Genomic DNA, 25,518 nt, shown 5'->3' on the forward strand with positions numbered 1-25,518 from the left:
TTCATGCCAGCATGAGAGGCTATTTATTGTTCAGGGGCTGAGCCCCCATGTTTTGGGGGGGTTCCTGCACTGCTGCCTCCCCCCATTGTTCCCGTGGACCCCTCAAGTGGCAGGTTGCTGAGATGATCGTGGAGGGAGCACATCTTCAAGTGTAGATGGTCCAGAGTGGCCATCTTCTCCCTGTCATGAGGCAGCGGGGAGTTGATGCCGGCATGGCTAGGTGCTGGGGTGTTGGAGTGGAAGGGGAGATCAGGCCCTTTCCCCAAGATCTCACCCTCCTCCCACGCCCTCAGCCTCCTTCCTCACTCCGGCTTCATCTTGTCTGTTAGCAGTAGGTTCTTGGCCCGCAGGGCCTCGTCTTGGGCCAGCCGAAGGGTGGAGCTCAGGGCCTCTGCCCTGACGTGTTTGGCTAAGGCCTGGCGCTCCAGCTCCTGGGGAGAGGACCGTAGGTGTAGCTGGGCTTGCTGGACTGGGCTGGGGATGGAGGGGGAACTGGATTGCGGAGGGCAAAGGGTAGGGTCCCATGGGGCCCACATTTCTCCCTCAGAGTTTCCCATCATGCCTTGAGCTTGAGACTGACCCCAGCATCCCACAATGCACTGGTCTCCAGATTCCGTTGTGGACTAAATCTGTGTCTGTCCTATTGTCTGTCCCATGATGCACTGACCTATGTCCCAGCAAGCACTAAATCAGTGCCTATCATCTGTCTCCTAAGCTCATGAACTATCCTACATTTGATATGTGTATGCGCCCCAGTATCCTACCACATGGTGAGCTCCTACATTCCATAATTTAGAAGACCCCACATCTCCTTATCCATTAGACCAGCACCTCTCACACAAAAGTCCTGGCCAGGTGCAGTGGCTCACACCTGTAATCCTAGCACTTTGGGAGGCCGACACGGGTGGATCACTTAAGGTCAAGAGTTCGAGACTAGCCTGGCCAACAGGGTGAAACCCCATCTCTACTAAAACTACAAATATTAGCTGGGCGTGGTGGTGTATGCCTGTAATCCTGGCTGCTCAGGAGGCTGAGACACGAGAATTGTTTGAATCTGGGAGGTGGAGGTTGCAACGAGCCAAGATGGCGCCACTGCACTCCAGCCTGGGGCAACAGAGAGAGACTCTGTCTCCAAAAAACAAAAGGCTGGGCACAGTGGCTCACGCCTGTAATCCCAGCACTTTGGGAGGCCAAGGCAGGTGGATCATGAGGTCAGGAGATCGAGACCATCCTGACTAACATGGTGAAACGCTGTCTCCACTAAAAATACAAAAAATTAGCCAGGCATGGTGGCAGGTGCCTGTAGTCCCAGCTACTTGGGAGGCTGAGGCAGGAGAAGGGCGTGAACCCAGGAGGCGGAGCTTGCAGTGAGCCGAGATTGTGCCACTGCACTCCAGCCTGGGCGACAACGCGAGACTCCATCTCAAAAAAAACCCAAAAACAAACAAAAAACAGTCCTTAGTGCCCTGGTTCTCTATGTCCAACTGCACCAAGCCCCATGTCCTCTCATGTATCAGTCCTATAGCTCGGCCACATCAATGTCCCACAGTGCCTCACTTGTCTGTCTCACCCACTACAACATAATCCCATAGTACATTAGGTCAACATCCCATAATACAGTGCACTAGGGCTTAAGTTCCACCAACTATTGGGCTGAGTGTGTTGTGCAATGCCCCAGGAAGAGCTGTGGTTCCATTTCTCATAATGCATCAGCTAACTGGGACCTACAGTCACTGGGTCTCCTATTTTACCTCAATATAGCTGACCCCAATGATCTCGTACAATGCACCGCCTCTCTAAAAGTTTAGAGAAAATTAGGCCTATGTTCCATGAAGCTTTAGACTGGTGTCTGTCTCGTGTCCCACAATGCACTAGATCCAACGTCCCATCGTGCTTTAGGCCCAAGTCCATCTTCCGAGGTTTCGTAATGATTGGCCTGTGACTCCCTCACCACCAAACTGCTTGTCCGTCTCCCCATGCATTAGGGCCACGTCCTCCCCCAGTGCCTGCTGCTCCCAGCTCAGCCCTTCCCCTTCTGCCACATACCAGCAGTACCCTTGAGTCTGGGGTTCCCCTCCCTTTGCTCCAACAGAAAAGTAAAGTGGGACATGGTGGCCCATATTCCCCGGTACCAGAATCTTCTTGTGTAGCCTCTGACAGCTGGGACAGGCAGGAGTCAGGCCCCTCTGCTTCACCTCGTCCACTAGCGGGGTCAGCGCTCGGTCCAGCAGCTGCTGCAGGGACTCCGTGGACAACTGTGACCCCTGGCTGGGGGAGGGGCGGTTACCAGATAAAGAGGCCCAGTACCAACTCCAGGATGCCCCATGCCCCATGCTCACCTGTGGAGCCTCCATTTGGCCTCGTTTCCAGTATGCACCCTATGCAACCTTCCCATCATGGACTGTGCACCAGCTGTCCCTTGGTTTCCATGATGCTCTGGGGATCACTACTCCTTTTTTTTTTTTTTTTGAGATGGAGTCTGGCTCTGTTACCCAGGCTGGAGTGCAGTGGGGCAATCTTGGCTCACTGCAACCTTCACCTCCCGGGTTCAAGCGATTCTCCTGCGCCAGCCTCCCAAGTAGTTGGGACTACAGGCATGTGCCACCATACCCGGCTAGTTTTTGTATTTTTAGTAGAGATGGGGTTTCACCATGTTGGCCAGGATGGTCTTGATCTCCTGACCCCGTGATCTGCCCATCTCGGCCTCCCAAAGTGCTGGGATTACAGGTGTGAGCCACTGGGCCCGGCCCTTTTTGTTTTTTTTTTTTTTTTGAGATGGAATCTCGCTCTGTCACACAGGCTGGAGTGCAGTGGCACGATCTTGGCTCACTGCAACCTCTGCCTCCTGAGTTCAGCGATTCTCCTGCCTCAGCCTCCTGAGTAGCAGGGACTACAGGCACCTGCCAGCACGCCTAGCTAATTTTTGTGTTTTTAGTAGATATGGGGTTTCACCATGTTGTCCAGGCCGGTCTTAAACTCCTGACCTCCGGTGATCCTCCCACTTGGCCTCCCAAAGTGCTGGGATTACAGGCGTAAACCACGACGCCCAGCCAGAGTCACTATTTCTAAGGGCACCAGACAGCCCTCAGTTTCCAAAGGCTGTCAAGAACTAACACTTCCCATAATACACTAATGAAACTCGATTTCATGTTGTACTGTGAGTCCCCCTTTCCTACAATGTATCTTCCCACAATGGACCAAAAATGGTGTATCCCTTGGCTCCCACCATACACCAAGGTCTCACTTTCCCCTCAGTGCACTGAAACCCCGCCTCCCCTCATGTTCACATCCCAGCCTTCCCACAATGCACTGGAAATATGATGCTCAAAATGTACCAAGTTCTTTTTTTTTTGAGATGGAGTCTTGCTGTCGCCCAGGCTGGCGTGAAATGGCGCGATCTTGGCTCACTGCACCCTCCACTTCCCAGGTTCAAGAGATTCTTCGGCCTCAGCCTCCCGAGTAGCTGGGATTACAGGCACTCACAACCACGCCCAGCTAATTTTTGTATTTTTAGTAGAGACGGGGTTTCACCATGTTGGCCAGGCTGGTCTCAAACTCCTGACCTCAGTGATCTGCCCGTCTTGGCCTCCCAAAGTGCTGGGATAACAGGCATGAACCCCTGCGTCCACCCTTTTTATTTTATTTTTATTTTTTTGAGACACAGTTTCATTCTACCTACCAGGCTGGAGTGCAGTGGCGTGATCTTGGCTCACTGCAACTTCCGCCTCCTGGGTCCAAGTGAATTTCTTTCTTTCTTTTTTTTTTTTTTTTGAGATGGAGTCTCGCTCTATCTCCCAGGCTGGAGTGCCGTGGCGTGATCTCAGCTCACTGCAAGCTCCACCTCCGGGTTCACGCCATTCTCCTGCCTTAGCCTCCCTAGTAGCTGGGACTACAGGCACCCACCACCATGCCTGGCTAATTTTTTTTGTATTTTTAGTAGAGACAGGGTTTCACCGTGTTAGCAAGGAAGGTCTTGATTTCCTGACCTCATGATCCGCCCGCCTCGGCCTCCCAAACTGCTGGGATTACAGGTGTGAGCCACCGCGCCCGGCCTGGTCCAAGTGAATTTCATGCCCCAACTTCCTGAGTAGCTGGGATTACAGGCACGCGCCACCACGCCCGGCTAATTTTTGTATTTTTCGTAGATACGGGGTTTCACCATGTTGGCCAGGCTGGTCTCGAACTCCTGACACCAAGTGATCCGCCCACGTTGGTCTCCTGAAGTGCTGGGATTACAGGCGTGAGCCACTGCGCCCGGCCTGTACCAAGTTTCTCTTGAGTTCCTCAAGACACTGATTCTACCTTGTAGAGTGGGAACAAATGAGGCTTCTAGTGCAGCAGGACCGGTTGTTTCTACAATGCACTGGGATGCCTTGTCTCCCAAAATGAACAGCGCCCCACCCTTCACTAATGTCCCATCTCCTTCCGCATCTCCTTTAATGTCCTATCCACAAGGCTCCCAGAGGCAGGCCCAGCCCCGTTACCTGGCACAGCGGGCACAGTTGCCTTGGTGGGACCGATCCAGGTTCATGGAGAGGTCAGGCCCTCTTCGAGAGTTCTGAAATTGCCGCCCAAACTCCTCCAGAATGGGTTTCAGTGGGCCCAGCCCCTCCAGTTCGCTCTTCAGTGAAGCCATAGACACTGCTGACCGCTCCACCCTGAGGCATGAGTAACCAGTGCTGCCGGGTCGTCTCTTCAGTGGTATAACCCTGGCAAGACTCCACCCATTATTAGCCCACCACTTGTGTCTCCATCTGGTCAGCAATTCTCCACCCTGCCCTCCCGTCTCTGCTCTGACTGGCCTCACTTTTTGTATTTTATTTTATGTTATGTTATTTTATATATCTATTGACTATTTTGAGCCAGGGTCTGGCTCTGTGGCCCAGGCTGGAGTGCAGCAGCACCATCATAGTTCTCTGAAGCCTTGAACTCCTGGGCTCAAGCGATCACTCCTGCCTCAGCCTCCCGAGTGGCTAGGACTACCAGGGTGCGACACCACACCACTCCCAGCTAATTTTTAAATTGTTTGTAGAGATGGGGTCTCCGCTATGTGGCCCAGGCTGGTCTTGCACTCCTGGCCTCAAGTAATCCGCCCACGTCGGCCTCCCAATGTTCTGGGATTATAGATGTGAGCCACCTCACTGGGCCACCTTTTGTAGATTACTGTTTGGAATGCCCCTCCTAGTTCTCTAATTGACTTTCTCGGATCACACTTGACCCCACCCTTTGCCCTTTTAAGGTATAGACCACACCCCTTCTCTAATTGATTCCACCCCTCAGGCCTTATTAGGGCTGATGCAACCCTTCCTGCTCTCTAATTGATGTTTCCCGATGTCGGTATATGTTCTGGAATGCCTGACCATAGCTGATTGGCCTACCCATTTCCCTCAAGACCCCGCCCTCGGGTTGGGATCGCCCTGCCCCTTCCGGTCTTCCCATGCACTGGCCCCAGTCCTCACATGGTGCACAGCTCATCCGCCCGACCTCGCAGCTCCTGCAAGCCCCGCGCCGTCTGTGCCTGTTCGCGCTGTGCCCGTTCCCACTGGCCTAGGAAGCCGTCGACCCTGCCGCCCAGGCCCCCGAGCAGCCGCAGGGCTTCCTGCACCGCCCCCTCCTCCTGATGCCACCGGGCGGTCAGTGAGGACACCTCTCTCCTGGAGGGGCAGAGGGCGGGAATGGGTAGGGGCTAGGCTTCGACAGGTCCCTACCTACCTCCACGAGATAGGTGGGAAAGGACTCACCTATCTCACCCCACTGAGACCATGCCCGTGGCTCCAGGCCCACCCAGGTCACCAAATTTTCTTGCACCCTCCATTTGGTGAAATTTGGTCGTGTCCTCCAGAGCCCCGCCTTTATCCCCTTCCTTTATTGGCTATCTTGGCCCTTTCCTGGTCAGGTCCCCAACCTCTACCTGGGCTCCTCCAGACACTGGCCCCCCAAGGCACTGCCCACCCTACTCTGCCCCAGTTGGTGCCTCCAGGACCACTCCTCTCCTAAGCCCCGCCCACCTCAGTTTCACCAGGCCTGGACCTGCCTCCCAGCAGCCCAAAACTCAAAAAAGTTCCTTTATTCTGTCCCTCCCTTGCTCAGGTCACTGCCTTCGGGGCATTCCCTCCTCTGTTCTTGGAGACCCCAGCCTTGTCGCCTTCCGGTTAAGATCTAGGCCGGGCGCGGTAGCTCAAGCCTGTAATCCTAGCACTTTGCGAGGCCGAGGCGGGCGGATCACGAAGCCAGGAGATCGAGACCATCCTGGCTAACACGGTGAAACCCCGTCTCTACTAAAAATACAAACAAATAGCCAGGCGTGGTGGCGGGCGCCTGTAGTCCCAACTACTGGGGAGGCTGAAGTGAGAGAATGGCATGAACCCGGGAGGCGGAGCTTGTATGGAGCCGAGATGGCGCCACTGCACTCCAGCCTGGGCGACAAGCGAGACTCCGCCTCAAAAAAAAAAAAAAAAAAAAAAAAGATATTTGAGGCTCCTCCCCTGTGTCCCCGCCCACCGTAGCTCCTGGAGACTCCTCCCGTGTCTCTACCCACCTTTGTTCCTCGAGGCTCCTCCCATGTTCCCTCCCACCTCAGGTCCCCGAGGCTCCACCCATGTCACCGCCCACCTCAGCTCCTTGAGAACCCCGTCCCTTGGGTCCCGCCCACCGCAGCTCCTCGAGGCTCCACCCCTGAGTCCCCGCCCATCTCGTTTTCGAGGCTCCGCCCCTAGGTCCCGCCCACCTCAGCTCCTCGATGCCGGTGAACACCTTCTGCAATTCCTGCTCGCTCACGTAGGGGCCCTCACCTGCCCGAGGCCCCATTCCCCAGCCTGCGGGGACCAGGCCGCGCGGCCGCGAGGGTTTGTCGGGACTCCCTGGCGGGCCGGGGCAGCCCTGGGACGTGGTGGCGGGGCCCAGGCCGTTCCTAGAGAGGCCAGCCTCCGGCTTCTGCTTCTCCTCCGGCTCCTGCAGCTCGGCCTCCTGCCGTCGCGGCGTCTCATCCTGCAGCTGCTGCTGGAGGTAGCGCAGCTTCTCCTGGGCGGTAAGAGAGGACGGGGTCACAGCGTCCAGCCGCTTTCCTCCCGCAACCACCTCCACCCCAAAATCCGCTCCAGTACTCCCTGAGATTGGAAGTAGAATGCCTGTGGGGACAGGATGTTGGAAGTCTCACCGGCTGTCATTAGGGAGGGGAGGCACCATTTGAGGCCCAGTTGGACCCCAATTCCCGCTAACCTCCCACAGCCTGCCTCCAGGTATCCACCCAGCCCTCCAAGCCTTCCAGGCGTCAAATACCAGTCCCGGCCACTTGGCAAGAACAACTGAAGCTTTCTCAGCATTTTGTTGGAAAATGAGTGGGCATGTGGACAGGACAGGCCTTCTCACCTGAAGTCCAGCTCGAGTCTCTTTCTGGGACCTGAATGTGACTGCAGGGCAAGAGTCCCCCATCTGGGTGTTGGAGCCTCATTTGAATCCCTCTTATCAGTGAGTTCTAAGGATGACTATGTGCATGAAGGTGCAGTGTGGTGGTGGTGTCGGGGCGGGGAGTTCCACCTAAAAGTGTATCTTGAGTCCCTCGTGCATCTGACCTCCTCCCACAAATCCTGGGACTGCCCCCTAGCCCTTACCTCCAGCAGGGCAGAATTCTGCTTCAAGACGTTGGTTTTGATTTCAGCATCTTCCACAGACCGGGTCACCTTCCAGCAGTTCTCCTGGGTCAGACACCAGGGCGAGGGCCCTGCCTTCCCATTCCAGTTCCGCCTCCCAACCCTTAGCCTGTCTGTTTCCATACAGGCTCCAGGCCTCCCAGCCCCCCAGTACAAGACGCACTCACCAGCTCATTTCCTTGGCTAAAGGGATGGCTTCCTCCTTAGCCAGATGTGCCAGAGTGGTACCCCTCCACTTCTTCCCACCTCTCTTTGGTCCACCCATTCCATTTCTCCCCTTTCTTTTCTTTTCTTCTTTTTTTTTTCTTTTGAGACTGAGTCTTGCTCTGTCGCCCAGGCTGGAGTGCAGTGGCGCAATCTTGGCTCACCGCAACTTCCACCTCCTGGATTCAAGCAATTCTCCTGCCTCAGCCTCCCAAGTAGCTGAGATTACAGGCGCCCGCCACCACACCTGGCTAATTTTTGTATTTTTAGTAGAGATGGGGTTTCACCATGTTGGCCAGGCTGGTCTCAAACTCCTGACCTCAGGTGATCTGCCTGCCTCGGCCTCCCAAAGTGCTGGGATTACAGATGTGAGCCATTGCACCCAGCCTCCTCCCCTCTTTCTCCCACCCTCTTCTTACTCCCATTCCCCTCTCCCCACCCATTCCTGCGTCCCACTGGCTCACCTTGAGTTGAATGCAGTACCCCTCCAACTCTTCTGCCTCTTGCCGCCTTCTCTCCAGATTCTCGCTCAGCACAGAACACTCGCTCTGGAGCACGGAAGGAGGAAAGGTTAGCCAAGGACACAAGGGGACAGCCTGTGGAAAAGAAGATCTGGGCCTGGGAAGGTTCCTCTTCCTTCTGAGCCTCAAGATCCCCAACTGAGCTATGGGTGCATTCTGCTGGAGGCAGGCTCCAAGAAGGGAACTTGGCCCTGGAGGAAGGGCAGGTGTTGGATATAGGGGGTCCTCACACCTGCAGAGACTGCACGTGCTGGTTAACCCGGTTGGTCTTTTCCTTCAAGCTGGTGATGGAGTCTTTGGCGCGGACCAATCCACTGTTGACCCCACTCTGGGAAAGAATGGGAGACAGGTGAGTTAGTGGGTATGTGGGGGCAAGCCCCAAGCCCAAGAAAAATTCCAGAACTGGGAGGCTGTGTTTACACCTTGATTTTGCCCTGGAATGGCTGTGTGACTTGGAGCCAAGAGCTATACCGCTGATTCTTAGCATTCCTGTGCGGCAAACCCAGGGGATAAACGACCTTTCTTCATGGTGGGCTGGGAGAAAAATAGGATCCAGGAGGGAATGGGGGATGGAGGTGGGGTGCTCAGACACGTGGAGGAAGAGGGATGGACTCAACTAAACACTGAGCTAAATGTCCTTGGGCGCCAGGCGCTGTGGCTCACTCTGGTAATCCCAGCACTTTGGGAGGCCGAGGTGGGTGGATCACTTGAGGTAAGGAGTTCAAAACCAATTTGGCCAACATGGTGAAACCCCAACTCTACTAAAAATACAAAAATTAGCCAGGCGTGGTGGTGCGTGCCTTTAATCCCAGCTACTTGGGAGACTGAGGCAGGAGAATTGCTTGAACCTGGGAAGCGGGGGCTGCAGTGAGCTGAGATTGCACCACCGTACTCCAATCTGGGTGACAGAGCGAGTCTCCGTCTAAAAAAAAAAAAAAAAAGTCCTTGGGGTCCACAGCTTAAAAAGATAAACTTTGAAAACACATGCCCTGTCTTTCTCTCCAGGAACTGGTGAATTACAAAGAAAGCTACTTTTCAGATATGAGCACTTGCTATGCACCAAGCACTTGTCTTTTATTCTTCACAACTCCACCTCTTGAGGTTATTTGGCCTATTTTACAAGTGAGACAAATGGGTCTCAGAAATGGGATATCCCTTGTCTTCCCGGGCACTCAGCACATTAGGCGACCTCATCAGAATCTAGATTCAGAACCCTTGTTTTAAACCATAACACCATGTGGCCTCTGGTCATCATTACTTTATATCACATAAAGTGTTGTGCGACTCCTGCCAATCTGTGGTTCAGGAGGGATGCATGTGGTAGGATCCATTCTCCCAGCTTGGACAATTACAGAAGCCTTAGCCTGGCACATGGCTGCCCAATCAGAGACTACATTTCCCAGGTTTCCTTGCAGCTAGGTGTGGCCATGTGACTAAAGTTCTGGCCAATGGAATGTGAGTGGAAATAATGTAGTCAATTTATTTTGGGGGGAGGTGTGGGGGGGGGGTCTCTCATTATTACCCTGGCTGGTGTGGAGCGGTACTATCATAGCTCACCAGCTCCTGGGCTCAAATGATCGTCCTGCCTCAGCCTCCCAAGTTGCTAAGAGTATAGGTGCTTGCTACCATGCCCAGCAAAATTTTAAAATGTTTGGTATAGATGGGTTCTCACTACATTACCCAAGCTGGCCTCAGACTCCTGGGCTCAAGTGATCCTTTTGTGTCAGCCTATAAGTGTTGGTCTTACAGGCATGAGCCCCTTGTGCCCAGCCTCCTTTTTCTCTCTCTCTTTTATTTATTTTTTTAGCTTACATCATTACTTAGACTGTGCAGAATTATAGTGAATTTCTGAGTCATCCCTTAAAGGAAAAGAGTGAGAACTTTCCCTTTTTCTCTCATTTCACTGGAATGCACAATTGAGGGCTGTCTTGGACCAGCAGATAGAGGACACAACGAGACAGAAGGAGCCTGAATCCTTGACATGGAGCCGCCATACTCCATTCCAACCACCTGTGAAGACTTTCAGGGTGAGACATTACATCTTCTGTGTTATTCAAGCTGTGTTATTTTGTGTTTTTTTGTTATGGTAGTCAAATGTATAACTTCAATATCATTGACATTCTTTTTTTTTTTTTTTGACAGAGTCTTGCTCTTTTGTCAGGCTGGAGTGCAGTGGCATGATCTAGGCTCACTGCAACCTCTCCCTCCCAGGTTCAAGCAATTCTCCTGCTTCAGCCTCCCGAATAGCTGGCACTATGGGTGTGCACCACCACGCCAGGCTAATTTTTTGCATTTTAGTAGAGACAAGGTTTCACCATGTTGGCCAGGATGGTCTTGATCTCCTGACCTTGTGATTCGCCCACCTCGGCCTCCCAAAGTGCTGGGATTATAGGCGTAAGCCACCGCACCCGGCCTATCATTGACATTCTTATTTCACAATTGAAGGAGAAGAGACCCAGAGAGCCCTCTGCCAGCTGTTTATGACCAGTTCCAGCCGATGGAAGGGAAGTGGGCACTGGTCGATGTGTGGAAAAGACAGGCATGATCTCTTCCCCTGTTCCCCCTGCTTAATGGCTGGAAGGCAGTGGTGAGAGCAACTGTCTAGAAATGGCTGAGCAACCAGAACATAGGCGCCTGTAACCTGCTGCATTTGAAGAGCAGAGCTACTATGCTTATCAAGCATTTTATGTGCAAAAAAACATTTCTCTTGGTTTCTCTCATGGTTGCTGAACTAATACACAAAAGATAGAATAAGTTTCCTCCCTTGTAAGATGGAGGCAGCAACACATTTCTTGCATGATTGCTCTGGGGAAGAAGTGTGATAAGAAATATTGTATCCAGTTAACTCAGCAAAATGGTGGATTAAATAATTCAGGCTGGGCACAGTGGCTCACACCTGTAATCCCAGCACTTTGGGAGGCCGAGGTGGGTGGATCGCTTGAGGTCAGGAGTTCGGCCTGACCAACGTGGTGAAACCCCGTCTCTACTAAAAATACAAAAAATTAGCCAGGCGTGGTGGCAGGCACTTGTAATCCCAGCTACTTGGGAGGCTGACACAGGAGAATCGCTTGAATCTGGGAGGAGGAGGTTGCAGAGAGCCTAGATGGTGCCATTGCACTCCAGCCTGGGCGACAGAGTGAGACTCCATCTCAAAAAAAAAAAAAGGAATTCAAAAATTCCATCGCTCCATAAAAACAATGAAAAAACTAACAAAAACCATAAGAAGCAGTTTTTTCACAATTCTGGAAATTAACCAAAGGCTTGCAGCAACTCAAGGAGCATTTATTCAAGAAAAGTGACTCTCGATAAAAATGGCAAGACTTGAGGAATTTTAACTTATCCTAGTCCTATCTTCCACTCCCTAGCTCAGCAGGAACCCTGGAAAATAACAGCCCACATTTCCCACAGGGAGGAAGCAGAATGAAGCTAGAACTCATTCAAAGCCTCATAACCCAAAGAAGAGTCATTCTATGATTAAGTGATACCTGGGAAGACCCCACACAGAATATTTGTCTTTCCTTTTCAGAACTGGCAAAGCCCTGAAAGCATCTCTGATAGTTGAAGGAAAGATTTGGATGTTTGTCCCCTCCAAATCTCATGTTAAAATGTCATCCCTTGCCAGGCACAGTGGCTCACACCTGTAATCCCAGCACTTTGGGAGGCTGAGGCAGGAGGTTCACTTGAGCTCAGGAGTTTGAGAGCAGCCTGGACAACATGGTAAGACCCCATCTCTACAAAAAAAAAAAAAAACAAACAAAAAGTAGCCAGGTGTGGTGGTGTGCACCTGTAGTCCCAGCTCCTCAGGAGGCTGAGGTTGAAGAATCGCTTGAACCTGGGAGGTGGATGTTGCAGTGAGCCGAGATTGCGCCACTGCACTCCAGTCTGGATGACACTGAGATCCTGTCTCAAAAACAACATCAAAAAAATGTAACTCCCAGGCTGAGCGCAGTGGTTCACGCCTGTAATCCCAGCACTCTGGGAGGCCAAGGTGGGCGGATCACTTGAGGTCAGGAATTCAAGACTAGCCTGGCCACCATGGCGAAACCCCGTCTCTACTAAAAATACAAAAATTAGCCAGGCATAGTGGTGCATGCCTGTAGTCCCAGCTACTCGGGAGGCTGAGGCAGGAGAATTGCTTGAACCCAGGAGGTGGAGGTTGCAGTGAATCGAGATCACGCCACTGCTCTCCAGCCTGGGTGACAGAGTGAAACTCCATCTCAAAAAAAAAAAAACAACAAAACCTGTGTGGCACCTCCTTGCTCCTGCTCTTGCCAGATGATATGCTGGCTCCATCACCTTCTGCTATGAGGCCCTGACCAAAAGCTGAGCAGATGTTGGCACCATGTTTAACAGATAGCCTGTGAAGCATAAGCCAATTAAACCTCTTTTATTTATACCCAGCCTCGAGTATTCCTTTATAGCAATGCAAGAATGGACTAACACGGAGTGGGAGAGGGAACATTTGTAAAGAAAAAAAAAAATTACGCTTGTTTTAATGTTGCTACTGCCGAAGGCAATGGATAACAGTTGGAGTAAACAATAAAAAACAAAAAATCTTAAAAGGAAAATCTGATGGACATATCTGTAGAAGCCTTGAAATGTTCCAACAAATTCCTGGGAATGTAGAAAGCCATTGGCCTGTGTAGGGTTGTGTACATGCTTGGGAAAGTTCTGAGAAGGCCCCAAGCTTTTCACTTCTGCCTGACCTTGAAACCGTGAAACGCTGCACAAGCAGGAAGGGAAGGCTAAGGTAGAGTTGTAAATTGTCTGAGTGTTAAAGGTGTGCCTCATCAGGCACACAGAGTGCCGTTTGGCAAAGACTAGAAGATTTTGTCGTTCCAGTTTAAGGAAATGTCTCTCCAGTCATTAGCTAACCACTAAAATCAGAGAACAGAGACTTCAGTGGCCAAACATGACAAAGAACACAGATATTACAGAAATAGTTCAGAAAAGTCTGTTTTTTAAAAAGCAACTACAGGTCAGGTGCAGTAGCTCACACCTGTAATTCCAACAATTTGGGAGGATGAGGTGGGAGGATTGCTTGAGCCCAGAAGTTCAAGACCAGCCTGAGCAACATAGTAAAACCTAATCCCTTAAAAAATAGTAATAAAATAGGCCGGGCGTGTTGGCTCATGCCTGTAATCCCAGCACTTTGGGAGGCCGAGGCGGGTGGATCACGAAGTCAGGAGATCGAGACCATCCTGGTTAACATGGTGAACCCTGTCTCTACTAAAAAATACAAAAAATTAGCCGGACGTGGTGGCGGGCGCCTGTAGTCCCAGCTACTCAGGAGGCTGAGGCAGGAGAATGGTGTGAACCCGGGAGGCAGAGCTTGCAGTGAGCCGAGATTGTGCCATTGCACTCCAGCCTGGGCAACAGAGCAAGACTCCATCTCAAAAAAAAAAAAATAATAATAATAATAATAAAATAAAATTAGCTGAGCTTGGTAGTGCATACCTGTAGTCCCAGCTACTCACAAGGCTGAGGCAGGAGGACCCCTTAAGCCTGGGAGTTAGAGGCTGCAGTGGGCCACGATCATGCCACTGTACAGTGGCCTGGGCAACAGAGCAAGATCCTGTCTCAAATAATAATAAAAATAAATAAATAAAAATAATAAAATGAAAAGCAACTATAACAAGCAATAATAACAACAAATCCTTATGAGTGGGGAGAATCTGTTTCTAGGGTTGCTACATTATGATACTTTATTTTTTATTGTTTTTTTTTTTTTTTTGAGACAGAGTCTCCCTCTGTCCCCCAGGCTGGAGTGCAGTGGCACGATCTCAGCTCACTGCAACCTCTGCCTCCTGGGTTCAAGCGATTCCCCTGCCTTAGCCTCCCCAGTAGCTGGGACTACAGGCGCCCGCCACCACACCTGGCTAATTTTTGTATGTTTAGTAGAGATGGGGTTTCACCATATTGGTCAGGCTGGTCTCAAACTCCTGACCTCAGGTGATCTGCCTGACTTGGCCTCCCAAAGTGCTGGGATTACAGGCGTGAGCCATTGCACCCGGCTAAAGTATATTTTCTAACCTCTATGACCTCAGCAGAATGCAATTAGAAATCAGTATCAGAAAGAAATTTGGGGCTGAGCACGGTGGCTCATGCCTGTAATCCCAGCACTTTGGGAGGCCAAGGCTGTAGGATCATGAGGTCAGGAGATTGAGACCATCCTGGCTAACATGGTGAAACCCCATCTCTACTAAAATACAAAAAAATTAGCCTGGTGTGGTGGCACATGCCTGTAGTCCCAGCTACTCAGGAGGCTGAGGCAGGAGAATGGCATGAAACCAGGAGTCAGAGCTTGATTGCACCACTGCACTCTAGCCTGGGCGACAGAGCAAGACTCCATCTCAAAAAAAAAAAAAAGCGAAAAAAGAACAAAAAATAAATAAACGTGGGAAACACACAAATGTGTGGAAATTAAACAGCACACTAAAAAAAGCAATGGTGCCAGGCATGGAGGCTCACACCTATAATCCCAGCTCTTTGGGAGGCCGACTTGGGAGGATCACTTGGGCCCAGGAGTTCAAGACCAGCCTGGGCAACATAGTGAGACCTCATCTCTACAAAAAAAGTTTTTTTTAATTCGCTGGGCATTGTGGCACACATCTGTAGACCCACTCACTACTCAGGAGATTGAGGCAGGAGAATCATCTGAGCCCAAGAGGTTGAGAGGCTGCAGTGAGCTGTAACCATGCCACTGCACTCCCGCCTGGGTGACAGAGCAACATTGTCTGAAAAAAATTTAAAAACCCAATGGGTCAAAGAAAAAAATCACAAAGGAAATTATAAGATTGTTTGAGATGAAGAATAATGAAAATACAGCATACCAGAATGTAAGTGATACAGTGAAAAAATGCTTTAAGGGAAATTTATAGCTATAAACACATTTAAAAAGAAGAAAGGGCCGGGTGCCGTGGCTCACACCTATAATCCCAACACTTTAGGAGGCTGAGGTGGGTGGATCATGAGGTCAGGAGATGGAGACCATCCTGGCTAACACGATGAAACCCCGCCTCTACTAAAAATACAGAAAAATTAGCTGGGCGTGGTGGCGGGCGCCTGTATTCCCAGCTACTCGGGAGGCTGAGGCAGGAGAATGGCGTGAACCCGGGAGGCGGAGAGTGACAGAGGAGACATTACTACCAACTGTACAGAAAGAAAAATGGTTATAAAGGAAGACTGAACAATTGTGTGCCAACAAATCAGATAATGTAGATACAGTGGAAAAATGTCTGGAAGCACACAAACTACCAAAACTGACTCAAGACCTAGAAAGTCCGAAAAGACCCATAACAAGTAAAGAAATGGAATTAAAACATAATTTTAAAACTTCCAACAAAGAAAAGCCTAGCACCAGATGGCTTCAGCAGTGAATCCTGTCGATCATTAAAAAAAAAGAATTGACAATCCATTTCAAAGTCTACCAAAAAATAGAAGGAGCAGTTTCTAACTCAGGAAATATCTGACAGTATTTCCCTGATACCAAACAAAGAGATCACAAGAAAAGAAAACCACAGACCAGGCCAGGTGTGGTGGCTCATGCCTGTAATCCCAGCACTTTGGGAGGCCAAGGTGGGTGGATTACGAGGTTAGGAGTTTGAGACCAGCCTGGCCAAGATGGTGAAACCCTGTCTCTACTAAAAATACAAAAATTAGCCGGGCACGGTGGTAGGCACCTGTAGTCCCAGCTACTTGGGAGGCTGAGGCAGGAGAATCGCTTGAACCTGGGAGGTGGAGGTTGCAGTGAGCCGAGATTGTGCCACTGCATTCTAGCCTGGGTGACAGAGCAAGACTCCATCTCAAAAAAAAAAAAAAAAAAAGAAAGAAAGAACACCACAGACCAATATCCTTTATGATTATGGTCACAAAAATCCTCAACGAAATACTAGCAAACCAAATCCAGCAGCGTGTAAAAAGGATTATACATCGTGACCAAGTGGGAATTATCCCAGGAATGCAAGGTTGGTTCAACATACTAAAATCAACCAATGACTGGGCATGGGGCTCATCTCAGCAATTTGAGAGGCTGAGACAGGAGGATCACCTGAGGCCAGAAATTCTAGACCAGCCAGGTCAACATAGTGAGACTCCATCTCTACCAAAAAATTTAAAAATTATCTGGGTACAGTGGCATGTGCTTGTGGTCTCACCTCCTTGGGAGGCTGAGGTGGGAGGATTGTTTGAGCCCAGGAGGTTGAGGCTGCAGTGAGCTATGATAGCACCATTGGACTCCAACCTGGGAAACAGAGCAAGACTCTGTCTCTAAAATAAATAAATGTTACATACCGTATTAATAGAATAAAAGGGAAAAAACCACATGATCATGTCAGTTGAGAAAAAGCTTTTTACAATATATAACACCCTCTTATGATTAAAAAAAAAAAAAAACACTCAACAAACTAGAAATAGGAAGAAAGGAACTTCCTCATCCCAATAAAGGGCAGCTACAAAAATCCCACAAAATGTGATAGTTTAAAATATGTCCATAAATTCTTTCACATTCCTTTAAAACGTGGAGCCTTATTTGCCTCAGTTGAGTATGAGCTGGACTTACTGACTCACACCCGGGAAATAGAATAAGGCAGGCTGGTTGTGGTGGCTCATGCCTGTAATCCCAGCACTTTGGGAGGCCGAGGCAGGCGGATCACCTGAGGTCAGGAGTTCAAGACCAGCCCGGCCAACATGGTGAAACCCTGTTTCTACAAAAAATACAAAAATTAGCCGAGCATGGTGGCACACACCTGTAATGCCAGCTACTCAGGAGGCTAAGGCAAGACAATTGCTTGAACCTGGGAGGCAGAGGCTGCAGTAAGCCGCGATTGCGCCACTGCACTCCAGCCTAGGTGACAGAGACTCTGTCTCAAAAAATAAAAAAATAGAATAAAGTAGAATTGATGATATGTGAGGTAAGAGACTACTTCATAAGAGGAACTGTTTCTTATTTGCTCTCTCTTCCTCTTGGGAATGATAGCCTCAATGTCATAAGCAGCCACCTATGAAGAGGCCCATGTAGCAAGGAATTGAGGCCTCCAGCCAAGGGCAGGTGAGTGCCCCATTTTGGTAGCACAACCTCTGGCCCCAGTCCAACCTTCAGGTGACTGCAGCCCCAGCCAAAATCTTGTTTGCAACCTCATGAGACACCCTGAGCCAGGCCCACCCAGCTGAGTCCCTCCAAGTTCGTTGTTTGAAGTTTTGGTGTAATTGGTTTCACAGCAATAGAAAGCATTACACAAAGTGTCTTTCTAACCTGAAGACTCAGAAGGTCTTGGGTTTCCTGTGGGTAATTGTTCTGGAAACCAAGGCAACAGGACCTAGGGTCAGCTAATTTCTCCCAGTTACTAGCCGTATGACCTCATGGAGGGGACTTCACCTCTCTGTGCCTCTGCTTCCCTACCTGTGAAATGGAGATACAACTAACAACTACCTTCACAGGGTTCCCATTGTCCTTCCTCCTACCTGGAAACTGACACTCTCTCAACCAGGGTCTCCATCACTGCCTGGTTCTCTGTCCCCCTCTTTCCAGTTCTCTGTCCCCACCCAGCCCGTGTCTGTTCCTTCTGTCTCTGGGTCTCTATCCCCCTCCTCTATTTCTGGTCTTCTGTCTCACCCTGATTCAGCTCTGTCCCCCAAATCTCAGAGTCTCTGACTTATTTTTCCTGAGTCTCTGCCTTTCTACTCTTTAGGTCTCTGCTTCTTTTTTTTTTTTTTTTTTTTTTTTTTTTTTTTTTTTGAGATAGAGTCTCACTCTGTCACCAGGCTGGAGTGCAGTGGCACGATCTCGGCTCTCTGCAACCTCCACTTCCCGAGTTCAAGCGATTCTCCTGCCTCAGCCTCCCGAGTAGCTGGGATTACAGGCATGTGCCCCCCTCTGTCTCTGGGTCTCTGTCCCCTCTCTCTGGTCTTCCTTCCCCTCTCTCTGGGTCTCTGTTCCCCCCTCTCTCTCTGGGCCTCTGTCCCCCTCTCTCTCTGGGCCTCTGTTCCCCTCTCTCTCTGGGCCTCTGTTCCCCCCTCTCTCTCTGGGTCTCTGTCTCCCTCTCTCTCTGGGTCTCTCTCTATCCCCTCTCTCTGGGACTCTGTGTCCTTCTCTCTGTCCGTCCCTGCCTTCTCTCTGGATGCAGCTCAGGTGCTGGGTGCTGGTTCTAGCTCTTGCTGCCCCCCTCACCTCTCCAGCAGGCACCCCAAGGTCATTACTTTTTCCATTTCACAGAGAAGGAACTTGAAGCCGGTTAGAGGCCGACACTCCCCTGCAGCCCCACAGCGAGCTGGCGGCTGTGTCAGACCTCGATCCTGGCTGCCTGGGGCACTTTCTCAGGCTTCACGATCCAGTGGGGGATGTGACTCAGAAATAGCTCTGGTGGGAGGCAAACGGCTGCAAGTGCTGCCTGAGGGACACTCCCCAAGAGAGAGCGGAGAGCTCTTCTGTCTGAGGGAGGAGATGTCTCCCAGACATCCTTCCCAGACCAGACTCTTTGCCCTGTTCTCTGAAGCTCCTCCTCCTTCCCTGGACCCTCGCCCAGCCTCCCCTCTGGCCTCCCTGCCTCAGTCTCTCCCCTCCAAACATCCCCCACTCAGCCCAAGGGAGTCTTGGGGAGAGAAAGGCCTTTTGCATTAGTGACAAAAGCAGCAGCCTTCTTGTCTTGGTCCTGCCTCTTACAACCTCTCCAACCTTGACCTTGTGGAGGTTACTACACCACTGTCTACCTTAGTTGTTGTTTTTTTTTTTTTGAGACGGAGTTTTGCTCTTGTTGCCCAGGCTGGAGTGCAATGGCATGACCTCGGTTCGCTGCAACCTCTGCCTCCAAGGTTCAAGTGATTCTTCTGCCTCAGCCTCCCACATAGCTGGGATTACAGTCATGTGCCACCACGTCCGGCTAATTGTATATTTTTCGTAGAGATGGGGTTTCTCCATGTTGATCAGGCTGGTCTGGAATTACCGACCTCAGGTGATCTGCCCGCTTCAGCCTCCCAAATTGCTGGGATTACAGGCATGAGCCACCAAGCCCGGCTTCAAAAATTTTTTTAAAAAATTAGCTGGGTAAAGCCGGGCGCGGTGGCTCATGCCTGTAATCCCAGCAGTTTGGGAGGCTGAGGCAGGCAGATGACAAGGTCAAGAGATCGAGATCATCCTGGCCAACATGGTGAAACCCCGTCTCTACTAAAAATACAAAAATTAGCCGGGCGTGGTGGCGCGCACCTGTAGTCCCAGCTACTAGGGAGGCTGAGGCAGGAGAATGGCTTGAACCTGGGAGGTGGAGGTTGCAGTGAGCTGAGATCACACCACTGCACTGCAGCCTGGCAACAGAGCGAGACTCCATCTCCAAAAAAAAAAAAATTAGCTGGGTGTGTGGCATGTGCCTGTAGTTACAGCTACTTGGGAGGCTGAAGTGGGAGGATCACCTGGGCCTGGGGAGGCCAAGGCTGCAGCGAGCCAAGATTGTGCCTGGACTGTCATGCTGTCACTCTAGCCTGGGCAACAGAACAAGACCCAGTCTCAAAAAAAAAAAAAAAGAAAGAAAGAAAAAAATTTGTTTAGCTGGGCACGGTGGTGTACACCTGCAGTCCCAGCTACTTGGGAGGTCAAGGTGGAAAGATCGCTTAAGCCCAAGGGTTTGAGGTTGCAGTGAGCTATTATCATGCCACTGCACTCCAGCCTGGGCAATAGAGTGAGATCCTGTCTCAAAAAAAAAAAGAAAAAAGAAAGAAAAAGAGAGGCCAGGTGTGGTGGCTCATGCCCCTAATCCCAGCACTTTGGGAGGCTGAGGCGGGAGGTCATCTGAGGTCAGGAGTTCGAGACCAGCCTGGCCAACATGGTGAAACCCCATCTCTACTAAAAATACAACAATTAGTCAGGTGTGGTGGCGCTCTTGTAATCCCAGCTACTTGGGAGGCTGAGGTGGGAGAATCACTTGAACCCGAGAGGTGGAGTTTGCAGTGAGCCAAGATCTCACCACCGTACTCCAGCCTGGCTACAGAGTGAGACTCCATCTCAAAAAATAAAGAAACAAAAAGAGATGTTTGTTAAAAAGAATAAATGTGGCTGGGCATGGTGTTGCACTCCTGTAATCCCAGCACTTTGGTGGGAGGCTGAGGCCCAAAAATTGCTTGAGTTTAAGACCAGATTGCACAACATTGTGAGATCCTGTCTCTACAAAAATTATTATTATTATTATTATTATTATTTTTTTTTACAGACTCTCGCTGTGTCGCCCAGGCTGGAGTGCAGTGGCGTGATCTTGGCTCACTGCAACCTCTGCCTCCCGGGTTCAAGCAATTCTCCTGCCTCAGCCTCTGCAGTAGCTGGGACTACAGGCGCCCGCCACCACAGGCACACACCATCAGGCCCAGCTAATTTTTGTATTTTTAGTAGAGACGGGGTTTCGCCATATTGGCCAGACTGGTCTCGAACTCCTGACCTCATGATCCACCCGCCTCGGCCTCCCAAAATGCTGAGATTATAGGTCACTGCGCCTGGCTTACAAAAATTTTTTTTTAAATCAGCCAGGTGTGTGCCTGTGGTCCCAGCTACTCAGAAGGCTGAGAGGGGAGGATCCTTTGAGCCCAGGAGTTCCAGGCTGCAGTGAGTTGTGATTGCGCCACTGCACTCCAGCCTGGGAGACAGAGCAAGACCCTGCCTTAAAAATAAATAAACAAAAGCTGGGCGTGGTGGCTCACGCCTGTAATCTCAGCACTTTGGGAGGCCGAGGTGGACAGATCACCTGAGGTCCGGAGTTCGAGACCAGCCTGACCAACATGGAGAAACCCTGTCTCTACTAAAAATACAAAATTAGCTGGGTGTGGTGGCACATGCCTGTAATCCCAGCTACTCGGGAGGCTGAGGCAGGAGAATGGCTTGAACCCAGCCGGGAAGCAGAGGTTGCTGTGAGCCAAGATCATGCCATTGCACTCCAGCCTGGGCAACAAGAGCGAAACTCCGTCTCAAAAAATAAATAAATAAATAAATAAAATTTAAAAATAAAGGAACAAATGTATGCATCTCCATTTTACACATGAGGAAACCAGGGCTCCCTGAACATAGAAAGTGCTAGTGAATCTTATCAGCATCATTAAGATCATGGCTATTGTTAGTGTGGTTCTCAGTATCTGGTAGAGCCTGTTTCAGGCCTGGCCCAGAGGAAGCCAGGTGTGGGGTGAGTTAAAGGACCCAGTTGTAACCCTCTATACTTTTGCCAGAAATTCCCTAAATCCCCCTAAATCTTGCTCATCTCTCAGTTTTGCCCCAGATTCTTAGCTGACTCCCCTCAGAGAACTCCTACTCACTCACTAAGGTCCAGTTGCAGGACATCCTCCTCCAGGAAGCTTTCCCTGGTACCCCCCAGCCTGACTTGAGGGGCCCTTCTCTGGGATCTCCTCCGTTAGGGAATTTCTTACCCTAGTCTGTGTCTTTTGCCCCCACCAGACTGGGAGCTCCCCAAGCACAGGGATCTGGCCTGTTTCCTGAGCCCAGCCTCACTGGGGACATTTGGGAGTGACTGTATGAACTGAAGACCACCCAGGCCAGGCACAGTGGCTCTCGCCTGTAATCCCAGCACTGTGGGAGGCCGAGGTGGGAGGATCACTTGAGCCCAGGAGTTTGAGACCATCTTGGGCAACACAGTGAGACTGTCTCTAAAGGAAGAAAAAAAAAAGACCAACTCCCAGATTCATGGCTGGCTGTCAGAGAAGGAGGAGGCAGTTCCCAGTTAGTTCCTCTGGGTCTTGAATGACCAAAACATTCTAACTCCAAATCAAAAACACCCACCCCCGTCCTAAGTATTTGCTACCACCTTGTGGAGGACCTCGGTTTTCCCCAGCGGGTGGTGTGGGGGGCCCTCACCAGGATTTCTGTGATGTCTGCATCATCCGGATCCCAGGGTAGGGTAGGGGAGGCCGGGGGCCCGGCCAGCGTGAGTTGGCCGCTGAGGTCTTCCACTGTGGAGTCTGTCCCCGTGGAGTCAGTGGGCTCCATGGCGGCCAGGTTGAGCAGTGACACATTGGTGCAGGCCGAGGACCGTTTGAGGTTCAGGCACCAGTGCATGGGCTGGTGGGACATCTGGGGCTCCACCCTGCAGAGGAGAAACAGGCAGAAAGGTGGAGAAGCAGCCCCAGGGTGTCTGGGCCCTCCTGTCTTCCTTTCTCCATACCGCACCCCCTGTGACTCCACCCTCACTGTATACAAGTTTCTCCCTTCTCTGTCCCCGCTGCCTACTTTATTCTCCTTCCCCATGCTGCCTACTTTCTTTCTTTTTTTTTTTTGAGACAGTGTCTCACTCTCTTGCCCAGGCTGGAGTGCAGTGGCGCGATCTCGGCTCACTGCAACCTCCGACTCTGGGTCCCAGTTCAAGCAATTCTCCTGCCTCAGCCTCCTGAGTAGCTGGGGTTATAGGTATGTGCCATCACGCCCAGCTAATTTTAGTATTTTTAGTAGAGATGGGGTTTCACCATGTTGGCCAGGCTGGTCTTGAACTCCTGACCTCATGATCCACCTGCCTCGGCCTCCCAAAGTGCCGGGATTACAGGCGTGAGCCACCGTGCCTGACCACCACTGTCTACTTTCTTCTTCTCCTTCCCCGCTGCCTACTTTCTCCTCCCTTCTCTGCCCCCGCCATCTACTTTCTTCTTCATTCACTAGCCTCCCTTCTCCTTCTTCCCTCCCCACTGGCTTTTTCCTCCCTCCATCCATCCCCATTACCTTTTTCCTCTCTACCTCCCTGTGACTTGATGTCTCTTCACTGCTGCCCTCTTTCCTGGCCCTCACTCACTGGCTTTTCCCCCTCCCCTTCCTCCAGCACCCACAGTCGGACTCCTGCTCTGTTGGAGGCAGTGCTGGGCATTAGAACCATCCCTGACAGGGTGCAACAAACCCACCCGTGGAACGACACGGCCTTCTTTTTCTTCGGGATCCCCTTGGCCCGGCTGGTCACCCCCCGGGGAGCCTCTGGGACTAGCTGGGAGCAGCTCTCCACCCCCGTGGGGGTGTCCCCGGCCTCATGGATCTCTTTGGACTGCCAGATCGTCTTCACCACCACGCTCGCCATGGTGTGGGGGTCTGGCTCCCAGGGAGGGGCTCCTTCCTCTGAGACTTCCTACCTACTGTGACCACAGACCCTCAGGATCCACTGTCCCCTCAGCCTGCCTCACAAAGGACCCAACCACTGGGCCCCAGTAAGTGGGGGGCACAGGGTAGGGAGAGATGCTGGCCCAGGTCATTCCCCTAGGGTTCTCAGTGGACTCCTCCTGTTCAGGATTCTAGTTACATGCCCAACATGCCCCCCGTCTTCAGAGCTCCAGTGGATGGACTCATGCTAGCCTGTAACTTACGATGGGTCGGCTCACGGATTCTTGGGAGAGGTCCAACTTCCCTCCCCCTGAGACTAAGCGTGGGGTCACACAGCCCTGTGCACTTGTACTTGATTCTTCATGTAGCTTCCTGGATTTGACAGTTGGCTGCGGTTTGAGAGACTGTGATCAAAGAGGGCTGAGATCCAGACCCTGACCTGGAGGGTCTCATATTCTATGGGGCGTCAGGGTGGGGGAAAAGGCAATGTACAGGTAGATCAACAAGAGAAAGCTAGATGCGGTGGGCCTCAGGATCAGGGTGGAAAGTGAGGGAGGAGAGGAAGGTGGAGAGTTGAGGCAGGACAGAGGGTGGCATCCCCCTCCCCCGTTTATTTATTTATTATTTTAATACTTTTTTTTTTTTTTTTTTGAGACAGAGTTTCTCTCTGTCACCCAGGCTGGAGTTCAGTGGCGCGATCTCAGTTCATTGCCACCTCCACCTCCCGAGGTTCAACCGATTCTCCTGCCTCAGCCTCCCCAGTAGCTGGTACTACAGGCGCTGGCCACAATGTCTGGCTAATTTTTGTATTTTTAGTAGAGATGGGGTTTCACCATGTTGGCCAGGTTGGTCTCAAACTCCCGACCTCAAATGGTCCACCCACCTTAGCCTCCCAAAGTGTGGGATTACAGACATGAGCCACCATGCTCCGCCATAATTTTTTTTTTTTTTTTTTTTTTTTTAGATGGAGTCTGACTCTGACACCCAGGCTGGAGTGCAGTGGCGTGATCTTGGCTCATTGCAACCTCTACCTCCCAGTTTCAAGCGATTCTCCTGCCTCAGCCTCCTGAGTAGCTGGGACTACAGGTGCCCGCCCCCACACACATCTAATTTTTTTTTTGTACTTTTAGTAGAGACGGGGTTTCACTATGTTGGCCAGGCTAGTCTCCAACTCCTGACCTCGTGATCTGCCCACTTCAGCCTCCTAAAGCGTTGGGATTACAGGTGTGAACCACTGCGCCCCGCCTGCCCAGAATATTTAAAAAATATATGAAACATGTCACAAATTTGCCTGTCGTCTTTGCGCGGGGCCCATGCTAATCTTTTGTGTATCCTTCCAATGTTAATGCATATGCTGTCGAAGCGAGCACTGCCCTGCTATTTAGGGACAGACTTTTCCTGTTCTTGTGACCCTCGATGTCTCTCTTCACACTTCTCAGAAAGACTAGTTCAAACATCACTGCTAAAAGACATTTTAAATGCCGTTATCCCCAGGGAGAAAGTACTTCTTCCTGGTCATGAATGGACTCCAGTTCTTGGAACGCTTAATCTTTCTATAAAAAAGAACTGGCTGGGCGTGGTGGCTCACACCTGTAATCCCAACACTTTGGGAGGCCGAGGCGGGCGGATCACCTGAAGTTAGGAGTTCAAGACAAGCACGGCCAACATAGTGAAACCCTGTCTCTATAAAAATGCAAAAATTAGGTGAGCATGATGACGGGTGCCTGTAATCCCAGCTACTTAGGAGGCTGAGGCAGGAAAATCGCTTTAACTCGGGAGGCAGAGGTTACAATGAGCAGAGATTGAGCCACTGAACTCCAGCCTGGGCGACAGAGCTAGACTCTGTCTCAAAAAAAAAAAAAAAAAAAAAAAAGGCCGGGCGCAGTGGCTCATGCCTGTAATCCCAGCACTTTGGGAGGCCGAAGTGGGCGGATCACAAGGTCAGGGGATCGAGACCATCCTGGCTAACACGGTGAAACCCTGTCTCTACTAAAAACACAAAAAATTAGCCAGGCATGGTGGCGTGCGCCTGTAGTCCCAGCTACTCGGGAGGCTGAGGCAGGAGAATGGCGTGAACCCGGGA

At 51.0% G+C, this 25,518-nt stretch overlaps 1 protein-coding gene, 1 long non-coding RNA gene and 1 other non-coding gene across 13 annotated transcripts; 1 reads left to right on the plus strand and 2 right to left on the minus strand.

The window, feature by feature from the left end:
• TSKS (testis specific serine kinase substrate) lies at window positions 1–23,546 on the minus strand. 9 transcript variants are annotated; one of them, XM_024237519.2, is made up of 11 exons: window positions 23,246–23,546; window positions 22,215–22,443; window positions 8,607–8,702; window positions 8,318–8,401; window positions 7,611–7,694; window positions 6,728–7,020; window positions 5,460–5,654; window positions 4,485–4,658; window positions 2,133–2,268; window positions 307–431; window positions 1–180 (listed from the first exon to the last, which is right to left on the minus strand). In XM_024237519.2, exons 1-11 carry the CDS (start codon window positions 23,413–23,415, stop codon window positions 24–26), a joined length of 1,743 nt encoding a protein of 580 aa, XP_024093287.1. In that variant the 5' UTR covers window positions 23,416–23,546; the 3' UTR covers window positions 1–23. The 9 variants fall into 9 exon arrangements, 6 of the variants coding, with proteins under 6 accessions (XP_024093287.1, XP_054396974.1, XP_054396972.1 ...); XM_054540999.1 differs by having other exon boundaries at window positions 275–431; XM_054540997.1 differs by having other exon boundaries at window positions 4,485–4,709.
• LOC112130131 (uncharacterized) lies at window positions 6,990–12,632 on the plus strand. Of its 3 annotated transcripts, none has more exons than XR_008516683.2 (4): window positions 6,990–7,467; window positions 8,375–8,723; window positions 10,182–10,401; window positions 10,517–12,632. It is a non-coding gene; the product is annotated as an uncharacterized LOC112130131 (long non-coding RNA). The 3 variants fall into 3 exon arrangements; XR_002912442.3 differs by having other exon boundaries at window positions 10,296–10,401; XR_008516684.2 differs by having other exon boundaries at window positions 10,315–10,401.
• A 1,152-nt stretch (window positions 23,547–24,698) lies between the features above and the next one.
• Window positions 24,699–24,805, minus strand: LOC112130270 (U6 spliceosomal RNA). The gene has a single exon (XR_002912540.1). It is a non-coding gene; the product is annotated as a U6 spliceosomal RNA (small nuclear RNA).
• Window positions 24,806–25,518: the final 713 nt, after the last annotated feature.

The sequence above is a fragment of the Pongo abelii genome, chromosome 20, assembly GCF_028885655.2.
Source record: "Pongo abelii isolate AG06213 chromosome 20, NHGRI_mPonAbe1-v2.0_pri, whole genome shotgun sequence".
Lineage (NCBI taxonomy): Eukaryota > Metazoa > Chordata > Mammalia > Primates > Hominidae > Pongo > Pongo abelii.